At 40.2% G+C, this 26,231-nt stretch overlaps 1 protein-coding gene across 2 annotated transcripts in view; it reads left to right on the top strand.

Moving 5' to 3' along the window:
- M (miniature) overlaps window positions 1-23,648 on the top strand; it is a 148,829-nt gene extending 125,181 nt beyond the window's left edge. Inside the window, exons 3-9 of one of the 2 annotated variants that reach the window (XM_070312777.1) lie at window positions 14,912-14,994; window positions 19,780-20,024; window positions 20,292-20,485; window positions 21,738-21,860; window positions 21,963-22,177; window positions 22,273-22,659; window positions 22,758-23,648. In XM_070312777.1, coding sequence (XP_070168878.1) covers window positions 14,953-14,994; window positions 19,780-20,024; window positions 20,292-20,485; window positions 21,738-21,860; window positions 21,963-22,177; window positions 22,273-22,659; window positions 22,758-23,363 — 1,812 coding nt within the window. In that variant the 5' untranslated portion in view covers window positions 14,912-14,952 and the 3' untranslated portion in view covers window positions 23,364-23,648. Of the gene's footprint in view, window positions 1-14,911; window positions 14,995-18,935; window positions 19,008-19,779; window positions 20,025-20,291; window positions 20,486-21,737; window positions 21,861-21,962; window positions 22,178-22,272; window positions 22,660-22,757 lie in introns of those variants that run through there. The other variant, XM_070312776.1, reaches the window with a different exon arrangement.
- Window positions 23,649-26,231: the final 2,583 nt, after the last annotated feature.

Here is a 26,231-nt window from a genome sequence, read left to right as displayed (position 1 = left end):
GTTCCGCGGACGAAAATGCGCGTCACGTGCGCCCGGACGTGGTCTGTGGCTACCAACGCGTCTGGAGGTTCAGCGATTCGGATCAATGGTCCGCGGGATACCAATATAAGATCGCTGAGAGAAAGACTAAGGGCGTCCTTTCTTGCGCGAGGCCATTCCGTGCATTACTATGTCGAATGATGGATGACCGAGATAAATAGATAAATTCGTGATACCGCGGCGAAGAAACCGAGAGGTCTTCTCTCTTCGACGCTCGTTTGATCGCGTATGCACGCGTTGCATCTCTTAAATATATCATCGATACTTACGGAGCGTTTTCGTAAATAGCTGAGAGCTCGTTACATCTCGAAATAATCGATAGGATTATACTGTGTATACTTGGGAGTCGCAATCGTGCGATCGCGCATTGCGCGAGAGAACACCTCGTCCTGGGGCATTCTACTCCCAGAGACAAGAGTGACTAGAGATGGCAAAGAGAGAAGTGCTGCCTTTTAGGGCAGTTAGATGTACAACGACGACGACTACGCGACAGTGCGACTCCTCGGTGTTTCCTCGTCGCTCCTCGTCGCCTCTTCTCCGTTCGCCTTCCCTGGCCTCGCCTCGGATCGGATCGATCATGTGGACGATCCCGCGACCCCGATTTTTCTTAGAACGCGCGAAGAACTGCATCGCGAGTTTTTTTAGCGCTGCCATGAAAACGGAAATTGTTTTCCTTTTTCTTTGATTGCGAAGATGCTTGCCGTGAGTGGCGAAGTAACGCTTACCAAGATAGTAAGTTAGTTTGGTAAGCGTACATACAATAGTATTGTTATACATATATAGTACATACATAATACATATATACAGATATTAATACATATACCATGGTATAATAAATATTATATTAATAATTATACATGTATAGTAATTTTACTAAACTATGATTATATACGAATGATATATGAAAAAATACGATAAAAATATCGAACAAAGATAAAAATGAAGAAAAATGAAGAAGAATGATGTGGAAACTGATTTTAGAATGACCAGCTGATGGCCATCAATGATGGTCTCAATCCGATAATTTTTAAATGCTCTTTATTTAATTTTCTATTCTGAGAATATACTTCATTACTGAAATGTCGTTTTAACGATTAAAGAATCTTTGATGAACGATTTACTACACCGGATATCGAGACATCAGAGATCAGGGTAATTCGAAATGAATTTCAATTAGCTGGAGGATAAGTTTTACTTCTCAGAATCTAACAGACACGCGAAAGAGGTAATAAAACGAAGAGATGAATGATAATTTTATTAAATAATAATGTAGACGAGTGGTGATAATTGGTGCGATTTCGGCGTCTAATATGACCCGATATCCATGAAGGCGCGCCGTCGATCGATGAAAATTCTGATGTCGGGGAGGCGATTGATCGATTTCGAAGGGATTCGAGGAATGCCGTAGAAAGGACAGTGGCGTGGTTTTCGGGTAAATGTGTCGGAGCCCGAGAGAAATGTCGTTGCCCTCTTCTTTTCGTCGTTGACTGCCGCCGCCAACGTCACCACCACCACCGCCGTAGCTACCACTGTTTCTTTCCCTCTCTCTTTCTCCGTCACTCTTTCGCTCTCTTACGATACTACCACCGCCGCCACCACCATCACCATCGTCTCCGCCGCGTTACGGAGATACTATCCCTAGTCCCCTCCGCGGGACCATCCTCTTATTCCCACTCCTCCTGCGGAGCACCTGTCGTGCCAGGGAGTTCGGCGTGTTAGGGGCGCTCAACGGAGGTAAGTGGACGGCGGGTTATCAGTCGGCGGAACATCTTGGTCGCGAACGGAAACGCAAGCCCCGGATCGTGGTAACGTGTAGATCGAGAAACACAGGAATCGGGAGTGAAAATTTAATGTCTCTATGCTAGCTAATAGCTCGCTTGCTCGCGGATTACCTGTTTTACGATCACCCGTGGAAGAAAGGAAAGTCGCGCGAAGGAAATAAATACGCGTTGTTGGCACTTGGTGCGTTTCATCTATTTCTTCTTTTTAATCTAAAGATAATATCCGGACGTGCGTTCCGACGACACATACGTCCGCGATACAGACCTGGTAAGTTGCAATCGCACGATGACCGCGACCGCGCCAAGGTAAACGCCAGCAAGGAGGTCACGGCGCCGGTGAATTGTGTTAAGTGCGCCAAGGCGAACTTATCCGCCGTCGAGGTGGCCCATCTCGCGCCGTTACGGCAGTGCCGTCGACGGTATAGAATTTCTAACGGTCTCTCCCGGTATCGAAAACGCGAGGAAGAGGAGTGCTACGTTCTCCTACGTCGTTAGAGTAGTAAAACTTCCGGGACGAGAGAGAGAGAGAAAGAGAGGCGAGAGTAATAGGGCGCGATAGAAGGAGAGAACTGCCGGGATGCTGCACGAGGAGCTCCAACTGGGCTCCAGCTAACACGTGGCGATTACACACGTTACTCCGCAGTCGCGAGGTGAGTCTTACTCCTGCGAGCTGTCATTACCGCTTACTATGGGCGCGAATCTGACAGAGCGCTCGTAGAGCATTTCTGTTCGAAGCGCCATTAAAAATATCTATCTTTTTAAAAAATAAATATAATATTAAAATATGTAATAATGAAATATGATAATGTCGCTAATCAATAATAAATTTTTAACGTATCATAATTAAGATGCAACATCGATTTTCGACGAAAATATATATATATATATATACTATATACCTGTGACAATTTCTATGCGCGATGCTTCTCACGCAATCATAGATAGCGTCTCGATAACTGATTATTACATTCTATTGTTTAATTAATGATGCATGTATCCGTAATAAAATACTCAACGAATTGAGATATTAAAATAGCCGATGTTATTCCGGGACCTCTATTAATGGAAGATGAACAATAGTGCATCGTAAAGGCATTACGACGTCTGGCAATCCTCTAAAGGTTAATCGGGATCAGCGCTAATCTACGTCGATTACAGAGGCCGTTCTAACGTGTCGCGAAGAGTGCATCCCGAGCCTGAGAAGAGCGAGATATGAACGGGGACGAATTACGATTCGCGCTTGCATGATCTGCTTACCGATGTAAATGCGTGCGAATAGAACGACCGCGCCGAAACAACCAGGCGGATAAGGTTCTTGTATGAGGAAATTTGGAGGGGAGGGAATGTGGTCGGTCGACAGGCAAGGAGGCCTCACCAAATTTTCGTGCCGCTGGTCCGGACGCAATGTGCCTGAGATCTCCACGTGCTTTCGGACCGCCTCTCTCTCTTCTTTCTCTCTGTTTTTTTTCCTTTTCTCTCTTTATTTCTCTCTGTCCCTCTTATGCTAACGTCTCTTCGCGTTCGTTCGTCTCTACCTCGATCATTCGTTGCATCTTTCTCTCGCACATACGGATAAAGACTTCGTTCCCGCGGATCACCGGCTTCACTCTCCTCTCTACACTCCTTTCTTTTTCCCTTTGTCTCTCCTTCTTTCTCGTCGCTCTTTATCTCCCTTCCCGCTTCATCGGAGTCGAACCGATCGGCCGACCGGAGCACCGAGACGGCGAGGAGTTAGCGCGAGCAATCCGGTTAGCGGTCCGGCGAATCGCATCGTCGTTGCTGCTTCTTTAGCTACCGCCGTCGTTGCCCTCGTGTCTGTCGCCATCCATCCGCCGTGAATGTCGGTCAACCCTTACTTTCTCGGTGTGTAGGAAGGATGGGTCCACGCAGCTGTACGTTACGTGTACGATTCAACAATTATATGAGAATTAGAATCACGTAGCGGTGAATAACTTGTGATCTATCTTACCCAATCAAAGCTGATGAAAAAAATTAATCGATCCTGATGAAAAGTATCACAAATTATCAACAGCTTAATGTAAACTTCCTTTTGCAACGCCTTTAGATTGTAGCTCTTTTTAGATCAAAAATTGCGGGAATTGGATGATGCCCGTTGTGCGGTGCGATCGAAACGAATGTTTCATTTTGCGGCATAAATGCGTGTACGCGTGGACCGGATTCTGAATACAAGCGCACGTGCACACACACACACACACACACACACACTTATATATATATATGTCAATCCGAAAAAAAATTTTCGGGGTGAATCACGCGCCCGTACGAAATTATGTCAGACATTTTTTGCCCGCGCTACTCGCTCTTTATTCGACACTTAGGAATAATATTCGTTTCAAAACGGACGCCGTAGCGGATCGCGCTTCATTCATTCCATTTTTATCCACACGCGAGAGATACTTGATGCGGCAAATCGTAATTTGAGTTTGCTACACACTCGCGCGTATCACGAGAACGGAGAGAGATATTAATCCACCATCTCGTGTGCGGAAGGTTCAATATCCACATGTGATCAATCATGTCGAATCGGCGACGTGAAACGCGTCGTTACATTAGGCCGGGATCCTTCATTTCCGGGATGGATTTGCACAGCGCGTACCAGCCCCAATACGCATGCGGCGGGCATTCTTTCCGAAATTTGCATCGAAATAAGTCGCCGTCCGCTCGTCCTCCCCGCCGTCCCGGCGAGCAAAAGGAGTACGCTAACGGTTTTTCGAACAGGTGTCATCTCTTTTTTCCGCGCTTCATGAAATATTCACCAGGCATACGATTACGTTAGTACGGGGGCCGGACTAATCCGTCTGTCGACGGCGACGGCCGGGGCATTCAACCTCCTCGCCGCAATACGTCTTGGAGTCGCGCCCGACATAACTTTGCATTCGTTTGCCAATGTAATTCCTCGCTGAATTAACATTAACGCGCCTCGCGCGCGACTTTGCCTATGTGTACTGACGGTGCCGGGGGAATGACGATCGCTTAAGTATATTTCGCCGTGGCAGTAACACTTGGAACTATCGTTCATTCACGAACGTCTTTAACGCGGGGGGAGACGCGCTCTCTCGCAATTAGCGAGTCGATGATTCTCCGCCTCTGCGTAAGGATCCAACGGAGTATAGCGTTAAATATCTTTCATCTCTTCGTATTCGCCGATTAAGGATAGACAAATGATGTAACGCGATGTAGCATGTAATTATGCAATTTAGATATTTTTTTATAATTTTTATTTTAATTTGCCTAACATAATTATGTCGTTATTTGTTATTATTAGAACGACATGCGACGTTGAGGATTAAATAGCAGCCATATATCTTTATTCTTGGAAAGCTTTTAAACTCTTAATTAGGATATTATAATAATATCATTTTATGTATTAACGTATTATAATTTATGATCAATATACGCGTATTATACAAGCTCATATAAGCTCACATGGCCACATAAGATATAGCAGTTACCTATTAACGGCGCATACTTTATTGCTTCCGGATGTTTACATGAACACTATTTAACGACTCCGGCACATAAAAGTGTATAGATTGTATGGGTTCTCTGATTTTTTAACGTCTCGCGAAATACGTTAGCGTATTTTAGAATACTCGCGGCAGTTTATAATACTTTCCGGCAATTTACGATATTTTATATACTTTATATACAAGTCGGTCGCGCGACGAAGTTAAACCACAAATATGATTGGAATCGCCACGCGTGTTCGCTCATATATTACACAATTAATCCCTCTATATTTATCAATCGCTTACATTTATCTCGGTCGCCGTTACGTTTCATAACGTAAATTTACCATAGAATATTCAGTATGGAAAAAATTGCAATCGAGACAATTATAGGTGCACACGTTTGCGAGATCGAAAACGCGCATAGCGAGAATGATTCGTGCGTTCGTCTCCGGCACTCTTGAAAACCGGTATCTCTCACCATATAGAGAAAAAGAAAAAGAGAGACAGAGAAAGAGAGAGGTCGATATCCCATTATACATTATCTGTCGTAATATTACGTTTATATTTATGCGACACGCTTATGGTATACGGTTACATATGTTACTATTCTGCTGCCAAAGACGCGTGTTAATTCCTAGCGAATACGAGTAATCGTGTACAGGACAATCTGATACATATATATATCTAATTATATTTCAATTTTATATATTTTATAAAAAATTTTTGAAATATTAGATTAAATAGATACTTTATAATCTATGTTCTATTTTCATATAATTCTAATAAAAAAGTTATAATAAAATTATATGTATAGTAAGATCGAGGGATCTAAAGGTGTGTTGAGAATTATAGAATTTAAAAAAAACTTTACTCTTTTTTTTTTTTTTAATTCGAGTAACTTAAATTTCTGATTCTCTTATGTTGTAGAAAATTGTATCAAATATTGTCGACAGAAATAAAATTTTGGCAGTAAAAGCTACAATAATAGATAGAAAAACATATATATATATCTGTATAGCATAATTATCTAAATTTTTATCTAACCCGCAGAAATAATGCGTATTCAAGAAATTAGATAAAGCGTATGCAACGCGCAAAGAATTACAAAATCGACCGATTGCGATCTTAATTAATTTCCAGTCAGTACGAAGACGCATCTATCTCTCGTCATAACCGCCGTAAGATAAACGATAATCGATAATGCTCGTCGATCGCAAACATAGGCGCGAGAGGCTCTCTATACGAGCGGCTCTCGATGAAACAATATTAACGAGGTCGAAGACTCGAAACTTTATAACGGGTGTCCATGCCTAAATTACATCCTGCGGAGCGTGACTCGTTAAGAATCGTGTACTGGCGAATACATTGATTCTTCGTAGACGCGCTTCTGTGTATACAGTATGTGTTCGAGATAACTTTAGTTTTATATATAACAATTAGATCGATATATATTTATCTAGCTGAAAATTTCAAACATTTGTTATTGTAATTTTTTTTACAACTTTATTCATAACAAATAAAATTAACATCATTGCTTGATGTATATCAACAAATAGATACGTATCTCGTATATATGTAACGTATAGCTTTCTTTTATATTTATGATACGAAGCTCGTAGAAGCACATTTATCGCCGCGGTGTCGATAACTACACAGCCGCCAGCGACTGCAATTCTTACCCCATGTTTATCGGCATCGCGTATGCACACGCGTGACGCATCGCGTGCACGCACTCTCTACAGACCCGCACTAGTTCGGGTGGACACGCGATAATTACAATCATGCCAGTCGCCGCGACAAGGATTATCATTGAGTCGCATTAACCGTTAATGTTAACACAACCGATCTCGATCTCGCGATGAATGGATCGTAAAGCCAATTACAACTGAGTGCCGCATCAACCGATTTCTTTCTCCGCCTTCTTTCGCGATTTGCCGAGTAATAAATTGGCCGAGCACAGCATGGAAGAAGAGAGGATCAAAGCGGATCGAATAATCCGAAGATTATGCCGAGCGAATAAACGATAAATCTCAACTAATGTCTTGGTGTCATTGGCCGATCAATGGACAATCGATTGTGTCGCGTTTATATATATTTCCTTATAATAATATAAGTTTAATTGAATGCCACGCGCGCGCGCATGCTCGATATAGAATCGATACAAGATTTCTGTATTGTATCATCGTTACACGCGTGGACGCGTGTACAATTTTATATAGAATGAATTCTGTGGATGAGATATAACGGTATATGGCCTAATCGAATCTTGTAAGAAATGAATTAATGATGCAATCTATTTTCATCGCGAGCCGATATTTTTCTTACCATCTCGAATTTATCGAGATACTCTGTGTGTATACCTTCGTAGGGGATACATTATTATCCACGAGATTAATATATATATATATATATGATTGTTGCAACATCAGCGTGACGTGACGTGCGCTTATTATATTAATTTTTATAACACGGGTCGTGTCCAGATGTATTGTACCTGACTGACATCGGGTTCTACAATAATGATCGACAAGAGGAACATGACGATTTAATACGTAAGAATGAATACTTTGAAGGATATAGAATGCCCCGAAAAAATTGCAAAGAAAGGATACATCAGCTGCAAATAGTTTTCAAGGCAAGATATACGCGTATATAAATATCTAGTATAAAATCTATTGTATCAGTCGAGATAAAAGAGTCTGTCCCTGAAGAAATAGAATCTTTTTAATATCGTTGTCAGTATATATATATTTTTAATAAATATACATCTTTCGAAACATAAAAAACGATAACGAGAACATTGATATACCCAAGAGTGCATAAAGTTGATGTATGAAAAAAAAAAAAAAAAAAAAGAGTTCACCGTGAATATGACGATTTACAATAACGTGTAACGTGTAAAAATGGTATCTTAAGTCGAAAATTTGGCAGTTGCATTTACCATATATTAATACCGGTCATTACCTCCGACGCTAAGCGATACGTTTGTCGGTACGCATTTTGCACGATCGTGCACCCCGGGGAATTTATAAAGCTTATCTCTGCGCGGCTGTCGAGCATTAAACGGCCAGAAGAAGAGAAGCCGAAGCTGGTAACGCTATCTTGACCCGATTCGCACCGACAAATGTTTCACCAAGTTCTTTTCGTACATGAATTCGCAATTAACACACTCCTCGCTTCGATAATCGTTTCGATCATATCACGTTTAACAAATATCGGGATCGCGCGATCAATCCAAAATTATAGTCTTGCGAAAGATTTATGGCGTTACATATATTTAATATACTGCGTACCGATAAATTTCCTATAGAAACATTCATAATTGTGCGAACCCGGATGTTTCTAGTACAAATAGCGGTGAGACATTTCTTTAGAGTTACCTTTCTCTTTTAGAGTTACATTTCTTTAAAGTGTATATGCGATCGCCATCTTCCACAGCAAAATTTGCCAACACACTGTATTTTCGGAAAAAAAAAGGGAGAAGATACGCGGTATAACGCTCATGTCAGACGCGAATAACGACGCAATTTCGTGAGCGACGCCTGCGTTTGCGGATATGACACGCGGGTAATTCTAGATAAATCGCGAATGCACGTCGTCTATCCGATCTATGGAATCACGATCGCCACCTCGGGGATCGACTGGAATTCCAGAACGATAGACGCGAGACGGAGTCCTGTCGTCGCCTCGAATACCATAAACGACGCGACAGCCGATTTGATATTGCGATGCACGTACGCGCAAAGACAAATCGCCGTATGCGCGTTCGCGCCGAGGAAGAAGAAGGTACTGTTGCCGGTGCTGATGAAAGAGATAAAGAGAGAAAGGTGAGGGAGGTTAAATTAATGCATTTGGAAATGGTACCGTGAGAAATTAGCGTATCGAGAAACAATGAGAATACACTCGAAGAAATTTTAAACGCGCAAAGTTTCCTTATATTTTCCTTATACAATTATTTATTGCTATCATTTAATTTATTTAATGTTATGAGCAAACAGAAAATCCTAATGCCTTAATGCGGGTACCGTTAAAACTTTACAAGAATCTTTGCTCATAATAAATAAATAGGAATATATATAAAATATATAAAATATAATATATAATATATAAAATATATATATAAAATATAAAAAATATAGTAATGTGCTAAAAAAAATTTTATTAAAAATGAAATATGTTAGAAGTTTCAACCCTTAAAAGAAATTTGTTACAAAGATTAAAATATTAATAAGATATTTCGTTATTAAATTGATCTATCTATATGTATTCGGAAATTTTAACATTATAAAATTTGTATTTAATAATTTGAAAAATCTACATGTATATATCTTAATTTACAATTATCCCATAATATATTTCATATAGAATAATGAAGATCTAGTTAACTTTGATCTTTACAAAAAAAATCTTTTTAAGGATTGAAAACTGTAACAAAAAATAAAATAGAATTTTTCCATATTACATACCGTAACTATAACATGAAAAAAAAAAAAAAAAATATATATATATATATATATATATGTAAAAATAATTTTTTTTACAATATCAGCCCTGAATTTCTTACAAAATTGTAATAGAAAAAATATAATGAAACATTTCGAAAGTTGAAATTGTATTCGGCCTAAGAAAAAAGAAAACTATACGGAATGCGATTACTCCTATTCTTATATGAAAAAGAGTTATTGTTTGTCGAACTGTGTAATTCACCTTATTTGATGCGCGTACGACTAACGTCGTGGCTCGTCAATCGAGGAAAGGAAAGGCGGCGAGACAACGTTGTCACATTAAAGCGTCCTGAAACGGTGCCGAGGGGAGAATTATTAGCGTGGGATCTATCGCACACACACCGCGCACGAACGGGAAACACCGTTACGAGACGCGTATAATCCAGCCGGTCCGATCGAAACATCCCAGGAATGTATCGCGCGCGAGTCGTTCGCCTGCTAGGCCAATCCGTCTTTATTGGTAAGCGAAATCGGCAGGTGCAACACAATGCCTCGTATCGGATCGAGCGCGCATCCTTCGGATTTTCGTAGAGGCTTCGAGAAAGCTGCGAGAAAATCGTAAGCGCGATGCTAATAAACCTGCGCCATGCTAATAGCTGCCACGCGAAAATTTCCCTTTCACCGGTACAGGAATATCTTGCATATAGAGATCCCTCCGTTTGAATTACAAATTGGTTTATTACGGTCGCTTTATCTATTACACACCTTGGTTACTTGGAATAATTAAGCGTGAGCGAGCGCACGTACATTAGCATCCGCGGATAAATGCGAGAAAATGATAGCGAGGCGATGAAATCCGTGTACTCGTGCGTCATGAGCGCGGCCCGGAGTCGGTTATGCGCAGCTAATTAATGCTTTCTGAGTCGGTATGTTCGAGGCGAACGAATCAAAAACACGCAAAGCATTCACGGTGCTCGTGTAACACGAAACAGCTCCTTGCTCCGATTAACCCTTCCATCATCGGGGGACCACCCGTTTCGGCCTGCTCTCTTCCTATTAACGTGTCGGCCGCGTAACTTTTCGTGGAATATCGCGAGCGCTTATCCCCCTTTTTTTTCCCCCCTTTTTTTGTTCTCGTTAATGATAAAGAGGGCATGTCCAATATAACTGTAAAATGAAAATGTTGTATTAAGAAAATGATGTAACGTAAATCTCTCCCGTGTGATTATTGGCATATATGACAACCCGATCGGAACTAATTAAAAATGGGGAATGCGAAAGGCGGATGTATAAATTCTGCCGTTAAATAAAATCGCGAATGTCTATGAAAATTATGCTCGAGCGATGTCGCAAAAACTTTGACAGGATACGACTCGTAATCAGAATCGAGAAATCAGGATTGTCCATCGATAATAAAGTGTTGGAATAAAATGCGGTAACGCTAGAATAAAATTCTCGAGTATTATGAAAGATAAAATTCGATGCCGTTAATACTCGCTATTTAATATGCATGGCATGAATTGCACTATGCAAGTTACGTACAGCTAATAGCGCAGAACGGAAAGAGAATTTGCCGAATGTGATACGTTCATTTCGAGTTCGGATCAGCATCGAGTATTGGATACGCGTCGTAATATCTTTGACTGTGTAGATTCCTTGGCAAGAATTTAAATATTTGTTACAAATTTTTTTAAGTTATTTTAACTCCAAGTTTTTCAGCATTGCTTCGTTTGTGTATTTAAGCGTGTAATTTGATACAAACAAAACGTTCTATTTATTTTCTTAATTATTAATAAACTCCTTATATAAAGCTTTTCTCTTACGGATGTTCCAATGACTTCTTTGGTGTGCTAATGTTAATGTAAAGTGAAAATACTTCTCGTACATTCTGTATATCCGGTTTCACGGTGCATGCCGATCCCGCTTAGAATTGTTCCGGTACGACAATCGCGGAATAGCCGAAGGCCGTGAATCATTAAACAATCAGCGCTAATTGTTCGATATATCCGTCATTATAAATCAAGATTAAAGTAGACGTAGGCGTGAACCTTTGCCGATTTATCGCTCGACCACGATAATCATTGTGTTCGCAACACAATGGCAACGGACAACCGCAAACAGCGTCACGCACGGATATTCGCGAGCGCTTAAACCGGCGTTTAAACATTGCCCGCAATCCACTTAAATGCGAGCAACATGCTAGTTAGATTTTAATTGAAGTCGTAATACATGCCCCTCTTTCTTTCCGGTCGGACTTAATGACCGGCTTCTTTCTTCATCTCCCACGACCAGCGCCGGGATTACAATTGACACCGTGACAATGCGCGCTCGTTCCGAATTATGAGATTTATGGACTCGGCGAACGTCCTCCTTCAAGCGCCAATGGGATTTCTCTTGGGATAGGTTCAGGTAGAATTTTACTTAAACACCATCTCTTTCTACGTACGAATAGATACGAATAGATAGTGCGTATGAAATATCGTTATATTCGATTTAAGAAGAATTTACTTTAATTTTCATTTCATTGATTTTATGAAAAATCTTAAGGACTGTATATCATCGGAGTAAAAGTATAACATCGGAGATTTTTTGCCACCGAGATATCCGGACACAGGAAATCGTATCTTTTCGAGACTACATCGGGAACATTTTAATTGCAAAATTTTATTCGAAAGAGATATATAGAGTCGCTCATCTATCCGATTGTCACGTTTGTCAGAAAGTCAACGTATAGTTTATCGCTCGAATAGTTACGGAAGCAGCGGACTCACCCAATAATCGATTTATTTATCGCAATCCGAGATTGGGTGCTGTCAACATGGGGACTGTTGGGAGCATCGGCGCGGCGATGCGTTTATAATCCGGCAAAAACGATTTGGCGGAGTTAATGAGCCGCGAACAGCCTTGAAATCGGTATTGGATTTGTTCCCCGTCTTGTCGCGACGATCACGCGTATCGCTCTCGCCTCAGACTCGAGTATCGAGATAAATTTTTAATCCGATTAAAATATTTCTCTCTATTAGCATAAAATCTTGAAGAGTTGATGTTAACGAATTGCAAAAAGGATGTCGTATAAAATCGATTTTTTGTATCCCATTTAAGAGTTAATTGACAAGTACTTGTATTATATTGTTAACGAGTTTCTTTAAGAGCATTTAATACGTTGTATCATATCCGTCTTTCCTTCTCGCCAGAATGGGGATAAATTACATTGTAAACGAGTTGATGCTTTATTACTAATCGGTTAGTCTATGATAATTTTTGGCCTTTTATTCTATTTCGATCGAACGATACGGATCGTTTACCGCGACATTGTTGCAAATATAAACATTATTGAAAATACTGGTTAGACTGATCGTAAGTGTTTCCGCGCGTCCCTGTTATTAGAACCACGAGAGAGATAAGAAGCTCAGCATAGCTGGCAACATCACTCTTCACAGATTCACTCTTAGCGATTTCTCGGTCGCTCACGAAGATGATAAGTAATAGCTATCAAGTAGGCCGGAAAATAAAGGCATGACTTTATGTCTGCTTGTTTTTTCTTTTTATATTCTTATTTTATGAGAGAAAACAAAAATAAGCGTACAAAAACAAGAATATCTCTTCTCGAAAGAAGCGGTATCTTAAAATCTCGACGACTACGACAAATTTCTGGCTCAACATTCCTGTTACGGACGCTAATGAGGAGAAGCTAATGATCGCGGGACGTAGTATTTTATAATGAATTAAGATTGTCTGTGCGGCGATTAATTAACGATTATGTAAAACAAGGAATTGGTATGTTACTGTCACTGCGCAAGCGACGTTTATCTTCCATTCATAATCACCATTATCCTTAGGCCCGTTTTACGCGATACCCTCGATAGCGAAACGCATTCGCGATTTCGCGTCGTCGCATACCGCATGTCACCTGTGGGTCAATTATATAGATGCGCGATGCGGCTTTATGCTGATATACCGTTATAATGATTAGTATCCCTCGATGATAACATTATTTCGATAATCGTGAGAACCGTAAAATCCCCAATAAGAACATTTAATCACAAATGATTTACCTATCTCATTAAATGTATTCAAATGCTTTGGACATGGTAACGAGTTTTTATTTTTCTTTCTATATCTCTTCTTTCTTTTTATATATTAATATTTTTTAATTCGTTGTGTGTATATATATATATATATAATTTAAAAAATAATAAGTGAATAAGATCCCTAATTTTTCGCAGAACAGAAGAACAAATTGAAATAGCGTAGATATCCAAACTGCAAACGTATGTGTGAGAAACGGCAGAAATTATGCTGGCGTTAAATCATGCTGGCATAATAGCGTCGCCATCACGGTTGTTACAGAGGCGCGTCTAAGATTACAAGTTGTAAACGTTAATGAGAACAAACGCGCATGATAATAAAGCATCGTTTCGGTTTTTTACTTTCGCGCGATATCGTCGTACCTCGTCCGTGACGATAATTACCGTATCGACGTAATTCTACGCACAAATGGATGCACAAGAATCGCGTTACACACGACGCTACATCTTATTCGCTGCATATCCATCATCTCCGGGTTGAAAACACGCGGACGTTTTATATTCGTGCAAGATTAAGTTATCTTTACGAACACGTATCGTTACGACTATCAATATCTGTTTTTATATCGTGTTTCGCACGATTCCGCGTCGTCGCGATAATCTTATAAATTAATTCAAAGCGATAAAAGAGCGATAAGAGGTGTGGAAGGCGTCGCGGGTTAGGTAAAGAAAGGAGCTCGGGAGGAGGAGAGATAAAAACCAACAATAAAGAGAGTATTACATATATTTAACCGTCAATCTGTAAACGCACTCGAGACATTCCCTTTCAACTCAAGTACGTATATATCGGAGATCGTTCGCTTCAATTTTTCATCGCTTTCTTACAATGCCGATTTCACGAACGCGCGTGCCATAAGTTATCGAAACTCCGTAACGACGATTTCTCCGCGGGCGGATCAATTTTGCGTCCGAGACCTCCTTGGGATTCGAAGCGCGACCTGCGCGAACGGCGGGCCGGTTAATTTGCTCGTTAGACCATGGCGGTCGGATAAATTAAAATAGATCCGGCTTCGGGAATGTAGCGTGAAATTTTCATGCCGGGACTCTAACGCGAGACTAGTGCGTTTGTGTTTTTCTTTTTGCAGGGCAGGACGGTGTTACGTCGCGAGAGGCCGGGACCTCCAGGATGCCAGGGGTGTGGAAGTTGCTACGTACGCTGATCTATATGGTAAGTTTCAAATGTGCAAGCCGTCGCAATTTACAAAATTGAATATTGACGCGAATTGGATATCGATCGCCGGGGTCGCCGACTCGTTAGCAACTCTTGCCAACTCTTGCTACGGAACCAATCCGTATTATATACGATGAGAAACGATATTTCAATGGATTTTGAATTAGTGCCAAGCTGACGACACTTTCCCGTCTCCCTCGTCCCCATTCTAGAAATTACAAGATAATTTATCGTCTAACGTTGTTCCTAAATTCTCGGAGATTAATTCTTGCATCGGAGAGATTAATGTAACGTTTAACACACTTTGAGTAAGATGTCTGTCTTGCGATACCAATTCCGCGTAATTCTCATTGTTCAAGTCGGAGGTAATGCTAAATAATTACAGCGACGCTTCGTCTCTGAGATATTGCCTTGTTCGTCCTCAATTAGAAAGGTTCATCAGTGCGGTGCTATCGACGTCGAGAGAATACGAGACCGTCTTAATAACGAGCGAGCGAGCTTGCGTTAAGCGGAGACGGGAGCACGGGAACAGCGGTGTTATTGACTAGCGGTGGCGATACAAGAACTCACACGAGAGATTCGTGACTTGCGTTACGTGCGTCTTCTAGCGGTTTTCTTTTGTCGGTCAATTAGGCCCTAGAGCACGATGCACGTAGTGCCCGCGGATCGTTCGACCCCGCTTACGCCCGATTCTGATAATGAACCGTAATTCCGAGTGTGTGTGTGTGTGTGTGTGTGTGTGTGTGTGTGTTTGGCCAATGGCGTGATCTACGCACTCTCTATGTCGCTTAGATCCTATAATTAATGAATAACGGTCCCCGCGGCGATATCTACCAGTCCTTGGTCACGTAATAGTCACATTTGTAATCGCGCGTGATAATAACTGCCTTTTTTCTTCCGCGGCAAATAAAAGGAGGCCCCGCGCGTTGGTCCCTCCGCGATAATTCGCTGCAATTCGCCGATCTCCGTTTAGGTTTAGGATGACAATGCGATGACGTGGCGGGAGCCGCGACAGCTTGCAAGCGGATATTCGTGCCTACTCTAGGTACCGTTACCGCGTCCCGAGGTCCTCTTTCCCGTCGCCCCTCTACCCAGTTCCCCTCTCATTCCTTCTTCTCACGGGTTATTCAGAATCGTGCGCGCAAAAGTACGCGTGGAGACGGTACCATGCGGTGTGAGAGGGAGAGAGAGAGAGAGAGAAATCTATCTCTCCGCGACCTTGCTCGGGAAATAGACGCGTGTCTTGCCCATTCGACGATTATTATACACCAGACCGCTATAATTTCTTACAATGTAGACCGGGACAGACGAGACTAGTATCAGGGAATACCATCGTAGTCTACAATTCAGAAAATAGTGGTAAAGTAGAATGTTAATCAGCTGTGAGCTTGGAAACGCTCGTTATACCTTAACCGAGACCTCTGCTTCTACCACAAATCCTCGCCCGGAGGATAACCCCGTAATTTGACGCAAATTCCGTCAACGGTTAGGTAATCGCGATGAAAGTTCCCGAAGATTTAAGGAAGGTCAGTGATAAAATTGATCGTACAAGCCTCTCTACATTCTCGTGTGTCGACCCCGATCCTCCCGATCGGCGCACGTGGCCCGCCGGCGAGGTGGCTATTTCCGCTGTCACGAGTACAATCGACTACCCGCAGACGGACATTAGTATTCGAACGCGAATACGGTGCCGCGATGGGAAACTCGCCTACCGATGTGCCTCACGTCCTCGAATAACTTGGGATACCGATGTATGCGCGAGAGGTCGTAACTAAGAGTCCCGACGAGTCGTAAAACTACGGCCTCGACGTGTATGCGAATATTACTTGTCATTTTTTCCCGTAAAATGGAGAATATTTCAACGATGAGTCAAACGCGTTCGCTTTTTTTTTGTTTTTCGTTTTTAACGGTGACGAATTCAACTGACGATAGAGAGAGAGTGCCATTCTATCGAGCACTCTTGCGATATAGGGGAAGGGTAATAGCTCCCCGAGTCAACGATCGCACGTATATCGATACGCGGTGGCAAAAAGGGGTACGCGCGTCGGGCGTCCGCCAGGTGCGTAATCATTTCTAATGAAACGCTGTCATTTAACAGTGCGATTGTAGGAGAAACATGTTTTCACTTGCGCGAAAAACGGCGACCGTTAATGCAGCGGTAAAGACGCTTCTCCCGTTACGGTACGAGCGTGGAATACATAGGAAACACCTTGCTCGCATCGACGACGACGTAACGCTCGCTCACTCTCGCGTCTAGTATTTTCTGCGTTCGCGGGGGCTAATACATTGCCGTACGTATAACATCCCTTAATTTTGAAAAACTATCTGACAAACACGTCTGATGTATTTCGCGAACTGTCAACGGTGTCCCGAGTACTACGTCCGTCCTATAGTCTGTGATGATTTACCATCTCTCGATTATCGAGAATGGAGGCTATGTGCTCGAATTTTTTTCTTGTATAATTATATATACAGTTTAATAAAAAAAAAAAAAAACATATTAAAAGAAAAAAGATAAAACTTTCAATTTTCAAAAAAGTTCTCATTGTTAAGATTAAAATTAATAAAAATTTTTGCGCCAGGAATATAAAATTTACTATTACAACGGGAGAAAAAATTGCAAATTAGTTATTTACTTTATGATTGTTGTATTATACTGGTCATATTATATATTTCTCAGATCTATTTGGTTCAGTAATCTGGAAAAACGAATCTGAGTATATGAATTTTTGCAAAAGTCCAAAAATCTTTTTTATTCTATATATAATGTTTGACATGTTTATTTTATTATTTATTCGATACTTTTTAAGATATATAAATTAATAAAAAAAGAACTTGTTAATATTATTTAATATCTTGCTAATATTGTGAAAATAATTAATAAGCTTACTTGAATATAAAGTTTATGTTATACATAATAATCGTAATTAAACGCGTTTATTCGCATAATGTACAGAGAGGTCGTATAAAATATTTCAATGGAATCATAATACGAGCAAGAGCAAAAGATACTGAAAAGCGGAATCTAGATCGGATTTAATAGACCAAATGTATCGAAGTGCTTAAAGTTTCATTGTGTTGGTAATGCTATAAATGAATCTTGATAGAGCACATGTAATATAACACTCAGAACGTATACATGCATCCTAAAACGGTAATACTTTCTCGCAAGGACTATCGCAAACGTGTACGGTTTTAATGGATTTATAAATCTTGCGTCCATTTTCGTTGATTTTCGTCTTACTCTTTGCACTTTTTTTTTTATTATAAATTTTAAAAAAGAACGAACGTTATGCATAAAACAGGAAGTGATATCCATTTATCCCGGAAATATATTGTATCTCTTTTTGGTTTCTTTTTTCATTTATCACTTTTATCTCTTCATCGCAATTGCAATTCTACTTTTGAATCGAGCAAAGTTTCTCTCATCGGAAACAAAGTTTCTCGTAGCGTGCAGTACGTATATTGCATTATCAATCAATGCGGTATTATTACAAGAAAATAAATATCATCAATAACAGTGTCATATTATTATTAAGATAATAAATACGTCCGGATAATAAATTTAATTATCGCCGCGCCCCGGCTCGAGATTTATCAGATACGTTACTGCCGTGAGAACCAGTCAAGCGAGGCGTACAAAACAACATCATCGCCATTAATACTTTTGTCATCTCGCTAAACATTGCCATATATACACACGCATACATGCATATATATATATACATACATACATACATACGTACATATTGTATACGCATATATATGCGAAAGAGAAAGGGTATAATAGTGCTCGTAACATATCCTACGTTTGAAGCGGAAAGGATGCGCAATGACGCATATATGCAATAAAAATTATATATATGTATATGTGTGTGTATGTATTGTTGATTAATTCGTGATGGACACACCGCGATGTGCACTCTCGTCGTGCGACTCGCGCCGTGATTACTTCAGCATCGGCGAGAAGCGAGGGAGCGAGATTGTGAGTTTCCGATGGAGCGTGAGAGGTATTTACGGTTAAATCGTATGGATTATCTTGGATCTAATGGACGGGCGGAGCGAAAACACGCGGGTACTTAAGTTTTCATTACGGCCCCGTCCTCGCGCGGTATACCTTTCTAAGCGCGTCGCGGCGCAAAAAAGAGGGACTCGATCCGCGAGTACGGTAATGAACTTGATTTATGGCTAATGATTTCCGACGTGGACGTATTAGGAGAGAGGAACGGATGTTTCAATTGAATTGTGAACTTTGTCTCTTACCTTCTTGTCGAGTGTAATTCCGTACAATGATACTGTGCATTGCCAATATTTATTGACAACTTTATTCTGTATTTTTTTGAATTATATTGTATTACGGACGAACGAGAGAGAGAAAGAGAAACTTTGAGAACTTTTATTAAGTTATGATGATTGAAAATACATTTAAATTTAATACATGTAAATTTATGCGCATTATTATCTGCAAGGATCGTGACTTTACGCGCTACGTCTCGGTCGAAGGTTTTCGCCAGATATAGCAATCTTGGCGTATGTTTCGACCCGATGACCCTTCTGTGCACCGGGGAGTAATTTTCTTGCGCCGCGAGGGGAGTAGGATCGACAACCGATATTCTTGCCGTTTTACGTACGTAACTTCGAAGCCGCGAGCGCCACGAGTCGTACGTGCGTGTCGGACAATAAGTTGGGAAGCGAAAGAATAAGCAGAGAATAAGCGAAGAATGAGAAGAAGGGGGTTCAAAGGACAAATAATACTCAGTATAATACTCTTTGAATACGCAGGTGATTGGCCTGAGGAGCGTCAGTAGCAACAGCGACATTTGGCCGCTGGAGAGACCGGAGGGGATGCCGGCCATCCAGTCCTTGGAAGTGATGTGCGGAAAAGACCACATGGACGTGCATCTCTCTTTCTCGCAGCCCTTCGAGGGTATCGTTTCGTCCAAGGGTCAGCACGCGGATCCACGATGCATCTACGTTCCACCGTCTACCGGTCAGACATTCTTCTCCTTCCGGATAGCTTATGCGAGGTAAGTTTTCGATTCCGTAGACCGTAGAGGTTGCATGCGATTAGTCGAGGAATATATAATAATATAATCCTCTATCTCTGAGAAAATCTCGATTCAACTTTCGCGCACATTTATTTATTTTCAATCCGACGATATAATGATAAGACGCGAGATTGTTTCGCCTCTCTTGCGTCTTATTATATTTCAATGAGCCTTACACGCTTAATATATTTATCGACCGTTGCGGAGAATCTCTATTTCTTTATGTTCTTATTTTTCACTTTCCAGATGCGGCACGAAGCCGGATATGCACGGACAGTTTTACGAGAATACCGTGGTGGTTCAGTACGATAAGGACCTTCTCGAGGTTTGGGACGAGGCTAAACGATTGCGATGCGAATGGTTCAACGATTACGAAAAGACCGCGTCGAAACCGCCGATGGTTATCGCGGACCTTGACGTCATACAGCTGGACTTTAGAGGTACGAACACCTTTGCGTATATACTGCCATCAGATGATTACCTCTTAATGGAGATGAATCATCGGCGTACATTTCACGAGCTCTTACGGTGATCCTATCGAAACTCACCGCCCGACATCCGCGTATGTGCACGAGAAAAGCATCTCGCGATAGCCATCTGTTGCCGCAAACGATCTTGAACAACGGAGAGAATCGTGGGCTCTCTCTAAAGCTCTCTCCAGTCTTTCTAATATCGCGGTTAAATCCATTCCGTAATGCTTCACGATACGCCGTATCCCTGCATTAAGCAGCGCGTACGGATACTCTGCTTTTGTGCGTGAGAGATAGACCGCGGTGCATTTAATACGAGCGAATGAGATCATGAGACACACGCTTCAACTCGTGCACCCGTTTGCGGTTGACCGCAGGTGAAAACCGCAGAGTCACACATATCAATTAATTTCAGTTTATTTTACGTATATAAATCGTAGCCGGCATAAAGCGAGAGCGCCTCACGCGCGGTTACAAATGATATTTATGTGCAAGGCGCTAATATACGCGCGCGCGCGCGCAATTTGCGTTTGGTGTTGAATGATAATAAAATTTTCCGTGATTAAAATATTGAATCTATTATTATATCACACAAAGATTGCAATTGATTACTTACTAATTAAAATAATTGTCATCATATTGTATTTATTAATTTTAACATCGGCAGTTTTAAAAGTTTTTTAATTTTAATATATCCGTTATATTAATTTAGCCATTTTAAATTTGTTTTGACATCGGATTAGCACGGGAAACTTTATAATTTAAAAAATAGTAATTATTAAATATTATTATATTATTAAAATTTAATATTTGAAAAATATTTAAATTTAAATAAATAATTTTAAAATACTTAGTATTTTGCTTTGAATAGATTTAATATTTAACCGCACGAATCTTATTAATTTTGATCTTAAAATAAATTTCTTTTCTAAGGATCGAAAAATCTAACAATATATTCTATTTCAATTCGAAAATAAAATTTCTCTGACATATACAATATATGTATGCCATATGGTAAAATACATCAAAATTATTTTTCTCTAAAAAAAGAAATTGTTATTCTGATTTAAAAAATGCGTGATTATATCAAATTAACTTTAATGTATATCATTTATATTGATAATTTCACATCTTTATAAATTAAATAACATTTAGCGTGCTCTAATCTTCTAAATTTCCATCACGATCAACTATGTATGTTTGCCCATCATCTCGTTCGCAGGCGATAACGTGGACTGCTGGATGGAAATTCAGCATGGAAAGGGCCCGTGGGCGCCGCCTGTGTCCGGAATCGTGCCTCTCGGCTCCACTCTCACTCTGGTCATCGCCATAAACGATTATCGAGGTAACGAGCTCTACGATAAGATGGAGCATTTTCATAGCTCGCTCAGGTTTCACTTAGGACGAACGCTAACGTAAAATTCTCTCTGTTATTAATCGGACGCAGGTGAGTTCGACATGCGGGTCAAGTCGTGCGTAGCTTCGGACGGCGGCGGTCATACGATACAGCTCAGCGACGAGTTCGGCTGCGTGCTGAGACCGAAGATGATCAGCCGGTTCTTGAAGGCGCGCGGCTCGGACGATCGCGCGACCGTCATCACTTATGCCTTCTTCCATGCGTTTAAGTTCCCGGATGCATTAAGCGTTCACATCAAGTGCAAAGTATGTATAAATGTGTTGCGAAAACTGCAAGATTGTTCAAAATTTCTCCATCGAAAGATATCGCTTTTCTAACAAATTGGAAATTATTTTTAAAGGTGGAGATATGCCGACACGGTTGCCTGGATCACTGTCAACTAAGCGGCTCCGTGGCTCATTACATTCAGGAGAGGAAGGATCAGGTACGACCGCAATATGTAGACAGCACGTCGGCTTCTATCGCCTTGAATGACGATAATAGTAGCGCGGACAAGGACAATGAGGACAGCACGGGCGGGAATCAGAATGACAATTCTCTGTACGACGATGTCATACAGAACGGCGACGAGGTGGCGTCGATCGGCGGGCACTTCCTAGACGTTGAGAAGTCTATTCCAAAAGCTCAAGCGCAGAAGAGCAATCGGTTACCGCCGACCGTGACTGCCGAAACGCAACACGATGACGAGATCCCCCTAGACGAGATCGATTCGTCGAAGCCGCTTATGGTAAATGTTAGACAGGACATCGCATCTTTTCTTTATTAAAAAAAAAAAAAAAAAAAAAAAAAGACACTCTCGCAAATAACTCGCCGCTCCTTTTCCAGGAACCATCGCCGCCGGTGACCAAATATGACCAGAGCGAGCAGGATCAATTCCCACACGGGCCGCGGAATCTCGAGAAGGATGGAGACGCGATGTCGGCTACCCCGCTCACCGGGAGTTCCGTAACCGCTCGCCGGAAACGTTCGGTGACGGTGACGGACCGAAAGGCGCGAAGCGCCGACGTCGGCGTCAGCGGTATCTACGAGGTCATCTCCGAGGCGGATCTCGCCTTCAGTCCAGATGCGCATGCCGAGGCGGTGACAGTCTTTCAGGGTAGGATACGCGAGGAGGTCGTGTACGGTATCTGCTTGCCGATGCCGGGTTTCAGCGCGCTCTTCATCGTCGTCGCGCTCTCAGCGGTCGTTTCCGCCCTCGTTGCCGGCGCGATGTTGCATCGACTGCAGGCTCAGCGAGAGGCCACCGCCGGCAACAGGGAGAGCAATCAGACCGATGTGCACACCAGCAATAATAACGGCTGGCTGTCGTACGGTCTGCTACGCGTACGTTGCACGGCGCGATCCGCTACTCCGCATAGTCCTGAGGAGCTGAAGCAGACGAACGCGATAGCTTCGCAAGTCGCTGTTGATCAGTCGGTCGAGCGAGGTTGACGATCAGCTTTAAAGGTGCGTTTAAGGAGAGACAATGTGCAATAATATGCTGTACAAAGTATCGTAAATGCGCGCTCGATTATACTCTGTCGAGAGAACAATCGGGTGCAACGTGCAAAGGTGGGGAGGAAGAAAACTATCGGCATTAATTGTTTGATTGTCTTCCTGCGAATCGCGCGATGACACCGAGCTCTCGCGAATCGCAGTCGTCGAAGACCCCCTTTCTGGTAAAATACGTATGTAGTCTGATCTTAGCGAATCTATTAATTTTAGCGTTAGCATTAACTTTCGTAATGTTTTGAATATCGTCTTGATTTTCTTTGTATTTCTTGATTATCATATTTTTGAATTTTCAATAATTAATTGAATAAGTATTGCTATTTTGTTCAAACATTAATTAATTTCGTATTATATTTTTTTATTTTTATACGAATTTCTTTTTATACATAAATTTATTAACTTAATTATTTCAAAATATAGTATTGAAGAACAAAAACTGCTCTGCTCTCTCTCTGAAGAATACATATATTACAGTTTATATAATATATATTAGGAAATTACATATAAACATTACAAACTAAAATAAATAAAAACAAAATAAATAAAAACAAAAATAAAAAAAAATTGCATTAAACCAGGAAAATTATAAGGACGACACACACACACACACACACACACATCGATAGGACACAAATAGGACACAATAGGAGAATTACATTCTCATAGAGATTTTTTTCGGTGCCTTGATAAATAATAAAAAAGCGTAGATGTATCGTGTGTGTGTGTGTGTGTATGGAGAGAGTAACCTAAGAAAATTGAAAGTAATAATAATTATTGGAAGTAATTATAATTATTGTATTAGTAATACATTTTTATAAAGATTAAATGTTTTGTCATACGAATGACAGAAACGATATGCAATTATAATTGTTCCGGCACGTCAAATTGTCTTCCGGAGATGCGAATGCTTTCGGAATTCTATTGTTAACGAACACAATGAGTCACGAAGCGCATCGCTTACAGTTTAAAAAGTTTTTGTTTAGATACTATTAACACACAAGTACTATTACATATATATTGTTTATGAGCTGTAGGATACTGACAATGAGTTGTCCGGTGCTACGATGCTATTCTATTTACCTAGAGATAGAGATCGCGTTAACGATTTGCTCTAAGGAGGCTAAAAAATAATATTTATCTCGGATGTGGCAAATGTGTATAAAATATGCGTTAACAGTTTTTGCCAAGTATGTGTGGCAGAGGAAGAAAATAAATATTTAATTTCCCAACACACGTTCCCCCTTCATCTTCTAATGCTTCCACGATTCTACGGGCTTTTGCGCAAGACCTTACGGGAGACTTTACGATTTGCTATTTTCATTTTCTTTAAATCACATGTATAGATAGACTAACGCAAATCGTAGCACATTATACTGTAAACTGTCATCACGAACACATGATTCGTTACGACCGAGTTCTTTATACCTGAATATACGTAAATGAATGTATCGCTAATGTTCATATCGAAATGTCTTATACAAAGGCAACCTTTTTTAAAGATATTTGCGGTGTGGACGTTTTTTTTTTTTTTTTTTTTTTCGTACGGCCCATTTCTGTTCTTATGCGAGAACAGGCCGATTCAAGCAGATTTTAATAACGGACGGATGATTTAAAGTTACATTTATTTCACTCGTCCAGATTAACTTGCGAGCTGCCAAGTATCTAATATTTAAGATTAGATTCTAAGTTATTCATGCATGTATACATGTGTAAAAATTTCCATATGCTTAGATTGAGCAAATTTAATTTAAGCGCAGCATAATCAACACTAGGGAACTAGGTTTGAAGGCTGGCATTGCCTGACAGCGAATGGTATACCGTTCGGGCAAAAGTAAGAGGCAACAATATAATTATTTAGTTAAAAAAGATTATGTTTTTATTTAATATATATATATATATATATAAATAAATAAATAAATAATGGCAATAAATAATTATTTACAAAACTTTAAATATACACAATTGAATTCCAATTATTATTTATTTCGTATACAAAAATACATCAACTGTCTTCATTGGTTAATAAAATAACAAAATGGATGTATGTGAGATTAAAAAAAAAAGAGAAAAATTAGATGATGGGCGGAAATACACGACTCTTGAGACACCTTACATATTAATATATGTAGGTCTATCTTATATACTAGATAGATCACGTTGCAAATATAAACTAATGACTGCACAATTGCGAATATAACTTATCGAATTAATAACTTGCTTCACTTAATCATTTTCGCATTTTTAACGCGAGTTTTCTTAGTACTGCATTGATATTATAGTAAATAAATAGTATTTCACTGATCGTAATAATAATATGTAATGCGAAAAGTATAAGTGAGAATTGTTGAATGTCACGATCATCTCATTAATCATATTTTCTCGAGAGCATTGCTTGATATTCCTCCGACACAACAAAATAAAACACTATAAATGGAATCGCGTAATTTATTATTTATCGATTTATTAAATATTAATGCAACATTTTGGCACAACTTGTCATTTTAAGACGAGCAACTTAGGACGAGCTATTAGAGTTAACACTTAAATAATTAAATACTTTTGTATAATTGAAAATTTTCCATTGCGGCATATTGTATACAAACGCGTTTATCGTTCATTACTTAATTTATTGATTGCAAAGGAATGATATATAATATACTTTTATATCTTATAACTTTATTTCATTTGTCATATATTAGAGTTTATTGAATTCTGCCTATATAAAAAATATTTTTAAGAAAAAATTTAGATAAATAGATAATAAATATAAATAATTATATAATATATTATTAACATTATTTAAATGAT

Source organism: Polyergus mexicanus, unplaced genomic scaffold (genome assembly GCF_030449975.1).
Source record: "Polyergus mexicanus isolate NDT 795.1 unplaced genomic scaffold, iyPolMexi1.0 SCAF_23, whole genome shotgun sequence".
NCBI classification, from domain to species: domain Eukaryota; kingdom Metazoa; phylum Arthropoda; class Insecta; order Hymenoptera; family Formicidae; genus Polyergus; species Polyergus mexicanus.
Note: the sequence above shows the minus strand (reverse complement) of the source record. Positions and strands in the feature narration are given on the sequence as shown.